Consider the following 18,285-nt stretch of genomic DNA (forward strand, 5'->3'; position numbering starts at 1 on the left):
TAGTACAGATCGGGTGTACATAGATAGTATCAATCGAAAAGAATGTGATATTTGGAGTTTCTTGGACGGTTTGTACAGAAGAATACCGCTCCTCAAGCAAGGACTATCCGTTGTCGGAAGAGAGGCTCTACGCTCAGGTGTACATGTCCTAGGTGATGTTCTCGAGCGTGATATCTCCCTAAAAGGTTCTTTACGAAGCGCTAGCGAATCAGGCGTAATTTGAGGTGAAAAGCTGAGAAGAAACTTGATATGCTGATCACTGGCTCTGGATATAACGACGAGATTATATTATCATACCCTCATTCTACGGTAAGTCATCCTTCGCGCCAGTTCAAACGCCGCAAGTTAACATGTTGAGAGAGCAAGAAGAATGAACCACGACTGACAAAAGAATGCAAGAGAAAAAATACTATGAAGCCTATAAAAGTTAAGGGTCGTAAGGAGAAGAACTCGCCCAAATTACGAACAGTGTCGGACATTTTTACTTAGAACATGGCATTTTTACATACTCACTACTGTGAGGGTGTGAGAAGTAAACTGGACTTATTTTCGTTACCTCTCACGAAAAAAGTCATCGACTCCTTTTACCATGTACACTAGAGACCAATAGCAATACTTCTGGACAACTCGCCCATCAGATTCAATACACCAAGACAGGGTGGTGAATACATCGAATTGGCTCATACACAGTTATTGTTACATACTGCGATAGCAACACTAGGAAATGTTATGCCGTCCACTATGGGATCCATCGACAACTTATTACTTATTCGATCAAGCCGATATTTCCTTCAATGAGAACGCTGTGGTGCCAGTATTGCACAGACTTACCGCACTTAGATAGAAAGGCTCTTAAATTATGACGACGATGCCAAGAATTCGCACCTGACTCTACTGTGGTCAGACGATACAGCCGGTAAGATTGAAGGCTTCGGTCAGGTTACGTAGAGCCTATTTGAGCGATGGGGGGACAATTGACCTCACTGGCCATTTATATCATGTGGTGCTCAATCCAGATATCGAACATTGTTAAATGGTGTAAATATTCATATCCGATTGGTTCGATCAAAAGACAATTCTTCTTTTATGGCGCAACGTATTTTGTTCTCTGCGGAATAAGGGACCAATATACGCAGCCCTCGCTCATCAAACTCAAAACGAACGAAATGTCAGGCGCTAGAAGGTTTTTGATACAACGTCAAAAATCCAAATCGACAAATACAAATGAGGACAGCAGCTGCAGAGTTCCCAAAACTGTCCCAAAGTTTCCTGACCGGGTTCCCAAAACTGTCCCGAAACGATTGTGAAATGGCTGCGTTATTTATATACTGTAGCCAGCGTCGTGGGTACTTATTTTTATTGGAGGTTCCAGGCTCGAAAGGATAAATCCCACCAATAGTTTATCGGTATTAAAATAGAAAAGTCTATTACTTTAGTTATGCCATCTGATTAAATACAATGATTACGACTAACACATGTCGGAGCCCGATTTGGATCTGCCTTCTGCATACCCAAACGGCCTCTTAAATACATAATTGTTTGTGTGTCATTACTTGGTCAGCATAATCCAGTTATGCTGGCAAGTGTCGGGCTGACAATGCTGGATGTGCAAATATTTAACAATAAAAATCAGGGGCATAACATATACTTCGAAATAAATTCAAATATTGCGGGGTGACAAAAGATTTAAGGGGGGAGCCAGCTTTAGAGACTTCAAAAAATTGACCTTTTTTTTGCATAAATCACTTCCAAAACTATCCAAGAATATGTCTCCAAAATTTCATAATAAAATTCGGATTATTTCCGGAGATACCGGCAAAATAGTGAGCAAGCGTCGAGCAGGTATACGAGCGACCGGACCACCTGGAGCCCGCTTGCTCCACCTCTTGATCTATTATATGCATTATAATGAAAAGGGACTCACGGTCCTTCGAGACAGCTGAACTGTCTGTCTATTAACAAGGTGCTTGGGTGGACACACGCAGAATGCTAACGAATCATTCAATTCAACCTTGTGGCGCCTGACCCCCAAACACCTTCAATCAGGGGTTAAAATAGTCGAAATTGCTGCTTTCATCGCTGGAGGGATGTTTAATGAAGGCTACAATCTAGTATTAAAGATTATGCATTCATTGGACTGGAAAATTGGGCTCCAGTACAAATATTTTTGCGATAAAGCGGACGAGCAGCGCATCACGCGTCAAAACAGGCGCTGCTCACCGAGGGGCCATTCATTCAAAAATTCGATGACACAGTGATTGCTGATTTCCTCGATCGCGAGATGATTTCAATGATTTCTTGAAATCGTTGATTTCATGTGATTACCGCGGATTTTTTTCCGGTGATTTCACGATTTCAAATGATTTCATATGCTTTCAAGTCTTTAATGCGAATGGGGCAGCAACGGCGGAGAGGGCTGGTAGGGGAGAGAAGTTGGATTCAATTAGATGTCCGGATAAAATACTAGCACTAGCAGCAGTTATATCCAAGTCATGCAATGGCAAATACAAGGAGAAATATGGCAATCTTTTTCAATAAATCACTTATTCAACATAGTCAAATAAAGTATATCTCTGACATACTGAACTGAATTAAACTAAATGACATAAAATCTTCACCTCTCAGTAAAGGACAAACAATTTAGAACTAAAAATATTTGACAACGTCTTTATATATTTTCTCATCAACTCGGAGACCATCTTTGGAAATGACTGGAGAGGAAATTGTTTGACGGTATTGACTAATATTTATATAGCCATGAGTAGTCATTGGCTGCATTTAAAAAATCTTTGTTCGTTTCTTTAAAATATATCAGGTACAAACTACACCTATTTGGTTAACATTACCCTGTACACGAGCATATGATCCTGAGAACTCTCGAGATTTTATTGTTTTCCCATCCAAATAAACAAAACTCAACACCAATCCTAATAAACAAGTTTTATAATTCGTTTCCTTGAATAGGCACCAATCGCCTATGTTTATTTCATCACATTGTCTAATGAAGGGAGTCCCTTCATTTTCAATGCTTGAAATCTTTCTAGTCTTGTCGTATTTCATCAATTCAGCCTCTTTAACTCTTTCTAATCTATCAGTGCTCAACTGAGAATGTCTTTTATCAAAAAGCCAACACAATGAAGATTTACGTATTACAGACGTTGTACCTGACTTATGTGTCACAATAGTAAATGGACTCTCAGGAGATAGACTTGTTTTCTCCTTATTAACGCTTCTCAATTCGAGAGATTCTTTAACACTAGAAAGATTTGTTAAGTCTCTCAACAATTCTGCCAACTCTTCTGTTGAGTCAATCTCATCCCCCGCATTCCGCACCTCTTCATCATTTTCACCCTCAACATTATCTAAACCATCCAGGTCTTTAGCAAAGAATTCTTAATTTTCCATCAATTTCACAGAGATTTTAAAACAATCCGAAATCTCCATCTCCATGTTCAACTCCTTAACAGCATCGAACGCATCTTTTGTAGCAATTTCTATCGTTTGTATGAGTTTATTGACATCTGGATGTTCAAAATGTTGCACTAAACGTGATTTTGACGCGAATAGTCGGGGATAATTAAATTGGTTTGTCGTACCGTTCAAGCTCCCGGATGTAATATCTTTTTGTAAATGAATTCTTCTCAATCTATGGATTGCATCCAGAAGGGACCAATTGATGATGGTTGACAGAGTACTACTTATTGATCGCAATCTACGAAACAAGCTCTCACATGCTTGACTTCCAAAAATCCATGTGCATAATTGATCTGACGAGCATAGCCCCTCGCTAACAAATCTTTGCAATCTCAATATACAATTGATCAAATTATGAGCGTTAATCTCCATGCAAATATACGTGTTAAGAGATATAAAATTATCGATAATTGAATATCTATTCTTCTGTAACCAGACTGTCCAATATCTCAGCTCAAAAATGCAAAACCATACGTTATATACTCTCTCTGAAGGTTTCAAATCTTTGTTTAGATATGCTCTCATGAACAAACGGCAAGCATCACGGTAGCATCGTTCCCATCGACGTGCTCTCGAAAAAAATCAGTCACTTTTGGGTCACTAATTTTTTCTACAGATTTATAATTCATTTTATCCTTCAATGATAAGTCTTTTGAGTTCAGGCAATGTTTATCTTTCGAAACTTTTGTCATTACAACTTGTAAGTGAATTGATGAAATGACAAAATTGCCCATTGGCAATATCATCGAATACTTTAACATTCTCACTCGTAATTTTGCTCCAATATGTATAAAATCTTGCATAGTGATAATTTCTGGGTTGAGAAAAGTGTGAAAAAAAGGCAAATGAGTCCCCGATAAAACTACCAAAGCATTTTCCTCGGTACCCAGCCCACATTCAAGTCTCATTGCCTTTAACAGTCGAGGATCTCCATCCGATGATACACCAAATACTGAGATACCTTCGTTATTCAATTGTTTTATGATAAAACGCCACCTAGAACGTACATCATAATAATTAAACTTATTATCACTACCAAATAATAATAATAAACAGAAAGTGGGTGTATTATCCTGAAGAGGCTGAGCCATAATGGCATAAAGCAAACTAGCAGGTTTCCCTGATTCAAATAATTTTTCTATTGTACCTGCTGACGTAGCAGAAAATTTACCTGGCACGGGCATTCCATTCGTGTCTAGGGGGAGTACAAATCCCACTAATTGATTCGATTGAGGATCGTATTGTATGCGACCAGTAATTCGCGTCGTATCTTCACTTAGGAACACAACCAGTGGGAAAGTTCTGGACAATAGAAAATTCTTCAATTCCTTAATCCGGCACACACCTTCAGTCATATGACAAGCACTGTCATCAATAACTCGACTAATTGTACTTAATGAAGGAATGGGAAAATTCGCGTGTAATGTTTCATACATTAATCTCCCACCAATTGTGAATAAATACGAACAGAAAAATTTTAGGCCATCGTCATATCGCTGATTACCCCTACCTTAACACTGTCCAGTCGTCACCTGCTGCAGATTCTTTAAAAATCCATACTTATCTTCTTTTGACGGTATTTTGCCAGGCTGATCATTTTTATGTTCTAGGAAAGACGTAATAATTTGATTTAATTTGTTACTCTCGAGTATGAGCCAGTGTATTTTCTCAAAAATTGAAAAATAACTTGTGATGATTGACTGATTTCCGGTAATTGACAAATGCAGCTTTTTAGTATTTCGAGTCCGCCGGGAATTGTCACACTTTCGCAATTATCTGATCAGGACGATTTGTTCGACAATCGCCCTGATTCAATATGCCCCCGAATCAGGATTATTAATTATATTCAAAGATTGTCTGAGAGTGGATGAAATCGAAGTGGGGAGTTGTACTTCCTGATCGATGGATTTTTGGGTTGATAATTGTACCCTGGACTGAATCGATGGTCCGTTATTCGACACCTGAGATGATTGATTCGTTGAGTACATCAGAGGCTCCAGTGGAGCTCTGATTGGAGACGGCATGGACAATGTCGTATGGTCCAGCATCGAGTCTAACGAGTTTGTGTGTAGGGACTCATCATTTTCTTCACTTCCACGCGATTCTAGAATGCAAAAAAAAATTAGAAACCGATAACGAAAAGGAATCTACAATTTCTACAAGAAATGAACGTGTTCTTCAATGCAGCAAAAAGGATGTTCAGCAATTGAGCGGAGGAACGCCTCGAAAGAATGTAAATAAATACCAAGCATAACAGACAGGGTTACCCGCCAAATACATAGCTCGAGAGTCGGCAAACACTGGAAACCCACTTTCAATGCTGTAAAGTAAGCCTTAATATTCGATTATTTATTCCAAAAATATAAGTGGCTTCACGCATCACGATAAAAATAAAATTGAAACTTCGAGCACAAGGACACTGAGTTCGAGATTCCTGTAATCGCTAGACAAAAGAAAATCGATATTTGAGGGATAATAGAACCCAAACTGAAAATTAGGCAAGATAATAGTCGTCAATAGTTTTAATGTAAACCACAGATCTGTCAATTAAAGAAAAACTCGTAAAAATAACCACTAGTAAACAAGAACAGAAAAAAATTCAGCAAAATTTCAAAAACTGTCCCGAAAAAACTAAACCACTCAAAAAATCTGAACACTTCAAAATGGCGTTAAACGCCATGGACAATTAGTCCAATAAACTAACAACGTTATATAAATTCAAAAGTGCTTCTAATTCAATAAATTACTGCACATCTATCGACCGCTCACCGATAATCGTATCCAACAAGTCCCGGAAAAGCAGCAAATAAATCCCTCAAAATGGTTTCGTCGCCACCGTGGTCTCGATAACGTTAAAATCGTTCACAAAAAACTGAAAATTGAGCGCTCACACAATTTTGCCGCTGGCAAAAGGGGTCCAAACGAGAAGTGTCGTTAATGGCGGACGATAATGTGTGGTTGTTAAGTATTATACCACATAAATGTTCAAGGTTGGACTTGTTCGTAGTAAACAATATTTATTGTTATAAAAGCCAGAATAATATAAATAACAACTTAGATAATATAAAGAGACTTGTAAGAACAATATGCTACAGCTGTAGTCAGTCCGCGAGGCTGCGAGGGATGAGCTTCTGCTTTCTCTCCCGAGCGATCATGCGAGGTCGCTCAGGGGGTTGGAAGATTTCCTGACTGGATGTGGCTCGGTCGGTAAAGTGACTCTCGTGGTTCGAGTCTTGACTAGACGAGGCAGTGGCCACAAATGCTCAACAGGTGATGAAGCCGTATTATAAAATAATTGGCTCGTCATCGACACGAGCATATTTCAATTGGCTGTCAACTAACGCAACTAAAAAAAATTAATAATTTAATTGGGATAGAAGTCCAACTGATAGATAATTGTGGCCGTTCACATTCCTCTGACGAATCACCCCAATAATTTATAAATTAAAAATCCGTCTATTTGTTAATTTGGAGCAGAATCCGGAAAATGAACATGGGCCCTTATGATTATCCCACCAAAGGGCTTTATCATAAACAACCGCCAAATATGCTGTTACAAGCGTGGAACTGAAAAGTGTTTCAATACCAACAAAGATGTTCGCGGCCATTCACTGAATAACTTTATAACAGGACAGCTTCCAAAAGGCATCATCTTTATGTTGGTCAACTATTGTGCATTTGTGAGTGATGAAAGCTTTAACCCCTTCAACTTTTCATATTGTACTCTGAATCATATCCTTGTACGTCGATGGTCGTCAAATGCCGTCAGAGCCTCTACAACGAGAGCTTACGGAACAACAGTAATATGTGGATCTTCTCAGTCATACTGTGCTATCTTCTCTGGCACCGGTGTGTATTTGCTGAACAATGGCAATGGTGTTCACCGTAGACATTACCCTTATCGATAATGCCTCTTCGCTTTGATTTGACACCAGATTAAAGCCTGGCCATTGCACCTTCATGTCATATCGATATAATGTCATTACTATTATATAATTAAGATGTAAAGTTTCAACTTTCCGACCTCGGCACCATTTTTCTACCCGAGGGTGGGAGAGACTCACTTTCCTCCTGCTCATCAGGGAGCAAAGTGTGCACTTTCTGTGCAGGTGTGTTGAATAATATATTCGTTAAAAAAAATGTCAATTGATATTTTCTCTATGAGTTCCATCTCTATACGATTTTAAACTGGAAACAAATGTTATTGGGTATTACTTGATGGATAATTGTGGAAATTAGAATTGCTACCATTTGGCAGGTATTGTCGACGGAATTGGTAAATTGAGGGACGGTTTCCTTCTATTAACGGCAAAAAAGCTTGTTCAGCTGTTTACTTGCTTTATGCTGCTTGTTTACGTGCATGACCCATTATTATCGTTCAAAACAATCAATATAGAAAAACTCGTGGGATTGGTAAATGAAAGGTATTAAAAATTTCTCAAGCTTGAATCATTTACAATTTTTTTCAGACATCAAACTTAAATATTTTACAATATCGTTGAAGCGTTACGTTGTAATCAAAGTTTTCCATGCTACCCTGGCGGACCATTCGGGATCTACTCGATAGGCCCTCGATAGAGTGAATCGAGTTGTGCACTGTGGATCCACATTACCATCGACTCAATCTCGAACACCTATCGACTCAGTGCACAACTCGATTCCACCCTATCGAGTGGTCCGCCAGGGTAGAGTTAACATGATTGAAAAGTAACGTCTAAAATAATTTTGTTAGCTTCTGATTCTGTTTTTTGCATGCACATTAAATGGATGTGGTATTTGTGATCTTCATGTCACTATCATTCGATTTTGCGATGATACCCCACTCCCCGTGTTGTCTATCCATCATCTGCTACGTTTCCTCGAATCCAAACCAATCTTCAGCAAATTTACGATTGGTGCCTCCAAAGTAACGGATACACAAAACGACAGCAAGTACGAAGCAACGAGATTTCCAAAATACAGGATCAACTGTAAAGAAAGTAGAATGTGAGAATTTTTCAAATAACAGCACGATTTGTGACATTAAATCAGCTTACTAATAATCATGTGAAAAAATATTTTAATTCTAAGATTCAACTTTAAACGGTAGTAAAAGTCACAAGTTAAACTTCACCACGGTCAGTATGTGGTCACCATAAGTAAAATTAGATATTTAACCAACTCATTTGATTTTAGTTAACATTTCGAGCAAAATATGTAGTTATCACTAGAACTCAAATTTGTTATGTTAGGAAAAGATTCACAATATTTCAAAAACGATTGCAATGCTAGCATTTTCTAAAGTTTCCAGATACAAAATTATAAAACCAATACCTATCCATGTCATTGAGTGCATTGAATACTCCTCTGTGAAAATTAACTCTAAAAAACATTAATTGATGTTAACACAGCCATTGTGTTTCTCTAACCTGAATTCAATTAAATTTCATTCTATTCCTCATACTTAAACCTCACAGATTGACATTTAATTTGAGTTTTCACCTTAATATTATAATGAATATTATTTATTAAGCCCCAGGTATTCTTCAGTATTAGGGACATTTTTGACGTAATTATTTGAACAAATTGCAACATATTAGAAGTTTTTTGAAAATTGGCAATTGTTGGAATGATTGATTTGAAATAGAAGAGCTTATGCTCGTTAGAGATATGATTTTTGAAATAAGCTCTACAACTTCGAATAAATTTTCAGTTATCTGGGACACTTAATCCATATTCTCTCTTAAAACCCAAAAAGAAAATGCAAAACCGTATAGCACTTGACTCGAACTACGTTTATGGTAGAAGTCAGGAACTTCGTTAACGTTAAGGTCATAGTTAGAGTGGGGGGACATGTCAAGTCAAGATTATCTTGATTAGATGAATCTGAAAAAGGAAATAGAAAAATGGAACAAAATCAAGCTCAATTAAAAAGGAAAAATAAAGGAAAAATAGATGACACTTATTGTCTAGAATAGAATTATGTGTGATTTGATATAGAATTTTAATTTTGTTCGATGGCTCTTTATCTGGAGATTATTACCTACATAGTGATGAATTTAATCCAGCTAATCTTTAAAAGAGCCTACATAATCGGGAGGAGGCTGGGAAGAATTAGGGATGCAACCTCAAATCAATTCCAGTGCAACCTGGAATTGAGATTCCAACATTAATATTGCTGGAGTATACTCAGTTGTCTCTTGTGTAGTGGAGGGGAATGTAAGAAGAAAAAGGAGAATCCCTTTGTCCCACTCTTTCTGTGAGAAATTTATGTATTTTGCTAGATAATTTGTGAGAGTTTTATTTCGGCGCTCTACCATAACATTGGTAACATTGGAGTAGTCCTAGTCGTTAGGATACCTACTAACTTCAGAACTTCTTGGGAAACTAAAGATTCAAAAGATCGACCTTGTTCCGAATGAATTTTCAGGGAATACCAAAACGAGAAATGGCATCCATGACCACAGCATCAGCTACTCTGGTGGGTTATTGACTCCGGTGATTAGGCACAGGTATTGTTTCAGACCACCTAGAGAAGTAATTAGTAACAGCAAAGATGAGGCGATTACCTGAAGACGATTAGAAGAAACTTCGCAAAAACTCAATAGCTAATCTTCCAAATAGAAAACAACCAACTTTATAAATTTATAACGTTGTGAATTTGTTAATGTTCTGCATTGGAGAATGGAGTAACCAAATCAACATGATCGCTATATTGATGGATACTTGATTAATTAAAAATAATGGATTTATTCAATACATATTGCAAGTTATCCATAGATTCACCAAAAAAGCATGTAATCTCACCTCCATTAATATAGTAGAACAAGGAAAGTGATTTACCGACACCAGTTAATTCAAATCACAGCTCAATAGATCAGCTGATAAAGGCCGGAAATTGATAATGTGATATCTAATAATTTAAAATGCATCTTTCATTTTAATATGAGGACCTTTCCTGGAGGTACACGTTTTACATTTGCGACATCAACTTTCGACATCAAATTTTCAAGTAGCGCGATAAAAGTGTTGACGGTTTTTCGTGAGAGTCTTATTGATTCCCAAATGTCCACTAGAGGGAGAATTATGAAGAGAAGAAATGATTTCTGCAACGAGTTTCTTAGGAATGACCATCTAATAAACCAATTCATTACGATTGGGAAATTTCCAACGGCGGAAGAGGAATCCGTTCTTCTATTCAAGAGAATTCCAGTGAAGAAGATAAGTTTTGAACTCAGAATAAAAATGAGAGATCTACTCTCAGACAGGTCCACGATCAGATTCCTTAAATTGCATAATTGTTGTAAGTGTGAAATCATTATCTCGAAGATTAAGCCAATCATGATCGTTAAAGTACAAATTGTTTTTAAAACTACTTTTTTACAGAATTGTCAACGCTATTTTCCTTACTACAACATTTACAGCAAGGAGGGTTACATAAAAGAGCATCAATGTTTTCGTGAAGATGACCCAGTCGATATGCATTGTAGAAATCATGAGAAGACGAAATTCCATCGGACGACCTATCCAATCAATCGGATTATTGCAGGAAATAGGTAATTTTAAAACGTACGTTAACCTGGCATTTGAAAGTAGCAGAATCGAATTTCCAATATTGGATAATTCGCAGCTGACTATGAGCTAATTTTATATGCCTTCAAAAAATTTTCTGCTGATGCCATTTAAAAAAAAACACGATCCTGCCACATTTTCCGTAAGCAAGCAGGAAAATTATTAAAAAATGGATAATATTAGAAATGGAAGACATAAATAATTATTTAATGCCGTGGATTAAACTTAAATTCTTTTATTCTTTAAAATGGCACGAGCAAGGAAAACGTCTGTACTCTATGGATCTCCATGAGACTGAAAACTAATCACAAAGACCTATTACAAAATTCGTCACCTAATGAAAGAACTCTCTGCTCTGTCTGCCTCAGAAATCTTGGTTTATGTTTATGTAGCTTCTCAAGTGACTTTCAGTCAACATCCGTATCGACTCATTTTTGTAATGGTCTATTGAAAATAAAATAAACTCAATAATCCAACAGATAAAATCTGATTTGCGACATTGGATAATGTTAAGCTAATTGAGAGCTAATTTCTTACATTTTCATAAGAAATTTGGCTAGTCCAGTTTTGCAGAAATGGCGTTCTTAGTAACTTAGCGTAAGTTAGCGGGCGAATGACTCTGGAATTTTTAAAAATAGAGGTTTCAGTAGCTGAGAATTCAATGTTAATTAGCAGCTCATGATTTACGTCTCGAAAAATTTTCAAAAATTATTTTTCCTTACAATTTAAAAAAATTTTCCTTTTTTTCCTATTTTTTTTTCTCTTTCCCTGAAAAGGTGCAGTTGCATGCTTATGAATCAAAGAAAATTTCATTGCATTTTTTCCAAAAATTTTTTACTGCTCTCATTTTTTCCAAAAATCGTCTTCATGCTAGCTTTTTTGTAAGCTAGCAGGAAAAATTACAATAAATTAGGCAGAATTAGATTTTCATTACTGGAATATGCAAAACTCATTCAGTGCGGATTTGTAATGTTTTCAAAACATTTCTGCTCAACAGCTTTTTAGTAAATTTTTCCACTTTTCAGCGACTTATGCAAACACTATATTAGAAAAAAAAATAGAAAATGCAAGTAATTAGCTCTTAATTAGCTTTTCATTGTCTCATATCGTAAATTTAGATTTTGCTCATTTTTCCCGGAATTCCTTGCCAGCTTCCGGTAAAAGTAGCAGGAACACGTTTTTTTTTAAAAATAAACCTAGATAAAAAATTTGTAACGGTATTGCAAAATAGCTTATAATGAGCTTTCAATCATTCGGTGGTGAAAAATGATTTTTGCGTTCTTTCATTATCATTTTTCAGCTAACTTATAATGAGCAAAATTAGCAAAAAATGTCTTTAAAACAGAACAAATGAGCTCCTTATTCGCTTTGAATTGTCTAATATTGCGAATCAAATTTAATTCATTATCAGATAATTTTTCTGCTAACTTATGAAAAAGTTGACAGTAATGCATTGCTTTTCAAAAGTGGCATCAGCAGAGTTTTTTTGCAGGTATATAAAGTTAGCTCATAACTAGCTGTAAAATGTTTTATGAATTTTGCATTTTTATAAGGCTAGCGGAAAATTAATTTTTAAAATCATGAAATTGCACTTCTGATATTGAATAATTTAAATATAATCCAGAGCGGGTTTTATATGTCGTTAAAAAGTTTTGCTCATGTTATTTTTGTTCAATTCTAGCAATGAATAAAATAAAAATAAATAAAATTTAATTTTCAATAGTAAATAAATCAATGGATTGTTTAGTATATTAAACTAAGAATCTTTTAAGAGTCTTCTTGAACTCCCCAATGGCTGGGTGTGAGTTCGAATTTCCCACGCGGACTGTGGGAACAGCATGAGTAACTCCCGGAGATAAAACATTTTCGGTTTGATCGGTGGAGAACACTTGTCGAATGCCCTCTCAGTATGGCACACTGCGCCACCATTTTCTCGGTTTTATTTTTCATGAGTTGGCGGCATTTGCGTCAGGAATTAGTCTTTATCCTCGTATTTCCCGGAGATTTATTAGTTAGTTTTTTCTCCGCATGTGACATTAACTATTTGTATTGCGTTAGTCCCATTAAATATAGTTTGAACCGTAAATAATGTCACCATAAAAGAGAAAACGAGGACGTCCAAGAAAGCTTGACTGTTCCTTAATCCGGGAAAGTGTTTTCAAGAATAAGATTAATCTTATGTCTCGTGTTGATGCAACTGTAACCCCCAAGACAGATTCCATTTGGACAGGTATCTCCAAACAATTTGCTACGGATGATCTCGTGCCCAAAAATGCTGACAGTTGGTACACGTTCCTTGCTAACAATGTTAACAAAATTCAACAGGAATTGGGAGAAGCTTTAGGTATTGGAAAGCTCGCAGAGGACTCTCCAAACATGAGAGTTAATGAAATCAGCAGGCGGTGGGAAGACTTTGAGATTCAGAAGGAAAAACTAGAGTTCGACTTTGGAATAAATTAGGACCAATTCTGATTTTCGATCACGTAAAATCTCTTCTATCGTTAAATATATCGACAGATTTTTAATTTTTCATTGAAAATTGCATTTTCTAAGTTAAGGAGTCATACTAGTTTTCTGCGAAAAGTAGAGGAAAATTCCAGAGAAGAGAGCAATTATTTAATGCATTAAAAAAAATATTTTTTTCAAAACAAAATACGATAAATTGAGTTTCTAAATTTTGATTCAATTTACTCCAGCTATACTCATGGCCACAATTTGGGTTTTTTTCACGTATCCGTTTTCATTTTTCAGCCCATTGTGATTGTGGGAGCACGCTTCACTGCGATTTTGGAGCCACAGGCAATGAAATTATTTTCAAATGTCAAGTCACTCCAGGGGATGGAAGATGTGGTAAATTGTATCTAAGAGCTTTGACTAGAAGAAAATACGGTGATGAATTACAAAGGCAGGGTGCTGACGTTTTTCAGGGACACTTGGCTTCTAAATTCAAACATTCCGAATAGGCAGTTTTAAGAGGAGCGAAAGGTGAAGTAAGAAAATTAGAATATTATCACTAAGATCCCAGTTTGGCTCTAGCAATTATGAAAGCTACTGACTGTCGGGAGACTATTCATGAAGTAGCACTTGATCCTTTCCTCGTTCTTTACTGGTCAACGCTACAGCGACATGTGTACTGCAGGTACTTGAGAACATCGAAAACCGGTACATTATACTTCGATGCTACTGGGGGATTCCCTCAAACTTTTGTAAAATTGAATGGGGAAAAAACCAAGGCCATTATCATGTACGTCGCTGGCGTCAATTGTTCAGGTGGTCAATTCTCAGTAGGTGAAATGCTCATATGCTCTCTGAAAAACACGACACAATAACACTCGTACATTTCTTGTTACGGTGGCTTCAGGCTGGATTCCCCAAACCTCCATAAGTCGTCTCGGACTCAAGTCGAGTTTTGGTAACCGCAAGTGTTATAGCTTTCACCTCACAAGACGATCGAGAGTTACGCAGATAGCGGATTGACTGTAGAAGTTAGTGACTGCTATATTCGTTACGATGTTGCTCATTTTATAAAAATGTATGCAAAGCTGCTCACAAGTGCCCCTAGACTAGTTAAAACATTTTACTTAGCTTCCTTGGGGCGATTGATGAAGTTGACGAGCAAAGAAAATCTTCCTCCTTCAGACTTTGAAAGATCTCTTTGTGGTTGGACTATTCGAGACTAACGGTTGCACTAAAGGAACAACTGAACCATCAATGTGTCGACGCTTGAAGGATAGACTTCTAGGTCTAATAACAGGTGATCATCTCCAACAGTTGCAGTCGGAAAATGATTCATTGGAATCAAACAAATGATTTTATCTAGATAATAGGAAACAAAGATTCTTTTTCGAATTGTCAAAAAAAAATATTGGATGTCTTTTTTATTTCTAAAAATCTTTATTTAAGGTCCGCATGGACTATGTATCGAACATGACCTTGTATTTAAATTCTATCTTGTTTGCCTGAAACATATTAAATGGTTATTAAAATATAATTCACAAAAGCGGAAAAATAATTTAAGAGTGCTAAATCGCGATATTGATGGAAAGGCATCTACCCAGTTTACAGAAAAACAATGAAAAGTACGCAACTTACCATTGTATTTAACTGTTACTCAATCTAGTGGAAAGCAATGGTAGCCTGCGTATTTTTACTCAGTTTTTGTGAGCTTGGTAGACCCCTTTCCATCAATATCGTGACTTACCGCTCTTCAATAATGTTTCCCCATTTTTTCATTATATTTTTATAACCATTCCAGTGCTTTCCGCACCACAAATTTGATCTCAAATTTTAATATATTTTAGGCTAACAAGATCGAATTAAAATAAAAGATCGCGTTCTACTGATAGTAGATGCGGGCCTTAACCCAAATAAATACTTTACTCATACCAAATGAAAATTTTTCTTAGTTTAAGACTATTTTTCCATTCTAATTGAGGGGAGGTTAGTATAAAATTTGAGATGTGGGTTATTGGATTGAGACTTACCATACCTTGAAGATTATTTATGACGAAAAACAAATAATTGATACAAGAAAATTAAAAAAAAAATTTAAGAACGCTTAAAATGGTTAAATCTTTTTTAAGAGTCCCAGGCCTTCAATTTTTCAGCTAAAATTTTTTTTTGTCTAAGTTTCTGGAAAAATATATGGAATAACAATTATAGATTCCTTTTTTAAATTTCGAATTGTAAACACTTAATTTTGCTTTTGTTTACATGCAAAATGGTACCATTTATATGTAATGACCAGAAGAATGAGAAATTGATTTTTTAGGCTTTGAATTTCAAGAACATTGCTAGTAATTTTTCTACTACAAATTTTTCCAAAGTTTTGAAAAAAAAATTGTGTTGCAAAAAGTGGAGGTCTGAGACTTATTCCAAACTTTGAGCATTTTCATACTAAATTAATAATAAATTACTTCTTTTACACTAGTTTTTCATTTTTAATCATAGGTAATTGATCTGCAACGTACGGTAAATCTTAATTGACTAACCCATGACTCCCAACTTTCATACTACCCTTCCCTTGAATAAATTGATTGTTAGAACTTGCTAAACATTTATTCGATACTAAGAATTCATAAAATGTGGATGCAGTAATGTGAAAATTCAGTATCAAACATTAAAAGTCGCAAACAACTGAATGAAAATCTGGATTTGATTCAAATAAACTGTTTTTGTAGAGGAAGATGGAAAATTAATTGAACACGAGGAAACTGATGATCCAAAAGATGACGCTGCTCAGAACCCCGATACGGATATTACTGATTATACTTTGTTTTCACCTGTTACTGCACGTTATAGCCCAATACCGGCAGGTTATAGCCCAATCAATGTGAGAAGAAGTTGAGAAGCGAATGAAATCAACAAAGGGTCAACCTTGCATGGACAATGGAACAGGCGTGAATGGGTACAGATATCCGGCAATCATTGATCGGCTAGTCCATGACATCAGTCATCTTCCTTTATGGACAGGTGTCACGTGGCACAAATACGGATATGGCCGTCTGCTAGCGTCCAGTGCATCTGTCGAGTGTGAAACCAAGAAAATAAAACAAGGGGTGTTTCACAGCAACAAGACCCGGCCTGATATGATTGTGAAAGAACACATCGATTACCTACAAGGTCGTTCCATAGCAGTTGGGGGTCGTATGGACGATCTTGGATACAATACTGCGGAGAGTAAGGAGAGTGAGCGAGAAACGAGGGAGGAACTTGAGGGTCAAGTTCCTGATAAGGCGGCTGAGAGGAAGAAGCGAGGACCAAGGCAGCAGCAGCAGCCCGGTCAAAATATGAGCACTGATTCCAAGGAGTTTCGCGCAACTGAGAGTGAGTCTAAGAGATCTGAGAGAATAGATGAGGCAGAGGATAACGATGAAACGTCTGAGAGCGCCACAAATTGTGTGAGTAGGAGATTTGATACTGATGATGACGCTACTCAGAATATCACATCATCAGAATCAGATAAAAATACTGAAAATTCTGAGTGAGGAAACTACTATTGCTGAAGAAGCTGCTCCTACTACTATTGGAAGCCCTGAAAATTCTGGCAGTGAGGACGTAGGTGCTGGCGGGCAGAATTCTGGCAGTGAAACAACTAATGGCGGTGGAACTACTGGGGAGATGGCTACATCTGGAGAATACGGAAGCACCCAAAATGAGAAAGAGAATGAAGATCCAGGCCGTAATATCCCAGAAAAACCCCCTACATCATCAATGGGAGGCACGGTTGAGATATCAGACAACGACACATTCGACTCAAATAGACAATTAACTCCTGAGATACACAAAAGACCCTTGGCTCACTCCTCTTTCCACGAGAGCTTCGAGTCCAATCGATTCAATGGTGTTGTCCCACCTGCCACCACCGGATGTGCAGCTTGTGCTGCGGGGCATAATCCAGATGCTTTTGAATGCATGATGCGTGGAAGAGGTGTACATGCCATGAAAGACTGATCGGTAGCAATTTCTGCACTGGGAAATGGACACGAGGAAGGTCGTTTATGTGTCTCCTGCAATTCCATACCGTCTGTTAATCCTGTTGAGTTATTATTGAAAAGATATGTTGAAAACTGGAGTGGATTGGCAGATATGAAGCAAAAGACATCTGGAGGGCTATACACTGGGGGAAATAAGCATAAAATTTGAGAAGAGATGATACTTGAAGAACGTAGAGGTTTACCAATTCTGATGAGTGAAAAAAATGTGACATTACAGCCAGTTAGAATCGAGCATCGTCGCGTAATCTTCATGAACACATGTCCCTTCGATAGTTTCTTTCAAATTGGGTTGGGAGTTGCTAGTGATTTTGATTCTGTCTGTACGTGGGCAAGGTCATAGTGTCTCAATTTTTTTTCGCATATGCATAATGGAGAATATCGTTCGATGGTAGTGGGATCAGTATTGCTCAATGTATAGTTTAATCCCACCATAAATTGATATCATTGAAATTCCAATTTCTTTGATATTCACCAAGTCTAGCCACGTACAGAAAGACAAGGCAAGTGGAATAAGACATCGGCAAGAGTGAGGAAGAAGCCATTGTGACGAGGCACCTTTTGGCCCCTCCCCAGCCCCCTAATTTATACATTTTTTTTAGGATTAACTAGAATTAAGAAAAGTTACAAGAACACGGCAACAGGTTAGGAAACCTGTCACCGTTGGCTCTCACTCCCAAAAATATTCCTTCCCCTTACCCCGCGCCCTACCTCAGCACTGCACTCACGCCCGACAGAGACATCGTTGGCGAAAAGGAGAAGCCCC

At 37.1% G+C, this 18,285-nt stretch overlaps 1 protein-coding gene across 1 annotated transcript in view; it reads right to left on the bottom strand.

Annotated features, from left to right (window-relative positions):
* Positions 1-7,943: 7,943 nt before the first annotated feature.
* The window catches only part of LOC105271755 (nose resistant to fluoxetine protein 6-like), a 162,557-nt gene continuing 152,215 nt past the window's right edge, over positions 7,944-18,285 (bottom strand). The window contains exon 3 of the mRNA XM_011313478.1: positions 7,944-8,442. Within this exon, the coding sequence (XP_011311780.1) occupies positions 8,317-8,442 (126 nt within the window). The 3' untranslated portion in view covers positions 7,944-8,316. The remainder of the gene's footprint in view (positions 8,443-18,285) is intronic.

The sequence above is a fragment of the Fopius arisanus genome, unplaced genomic scaffold (assembly GCF_000806365.1).
Source record: "Fopius arisanus strain USDA-PBARC FA_bdor unplaced genomic scaffold, ASM80636v1 scaffold00123, whole genome shotgun sequence".
NCBI classification, from domain to species: Eukaryota; Metazoa; Arthropoda; class Insecta; order Hymenoptera; family Braconidae; genus Fopius; species Fopius arisanus.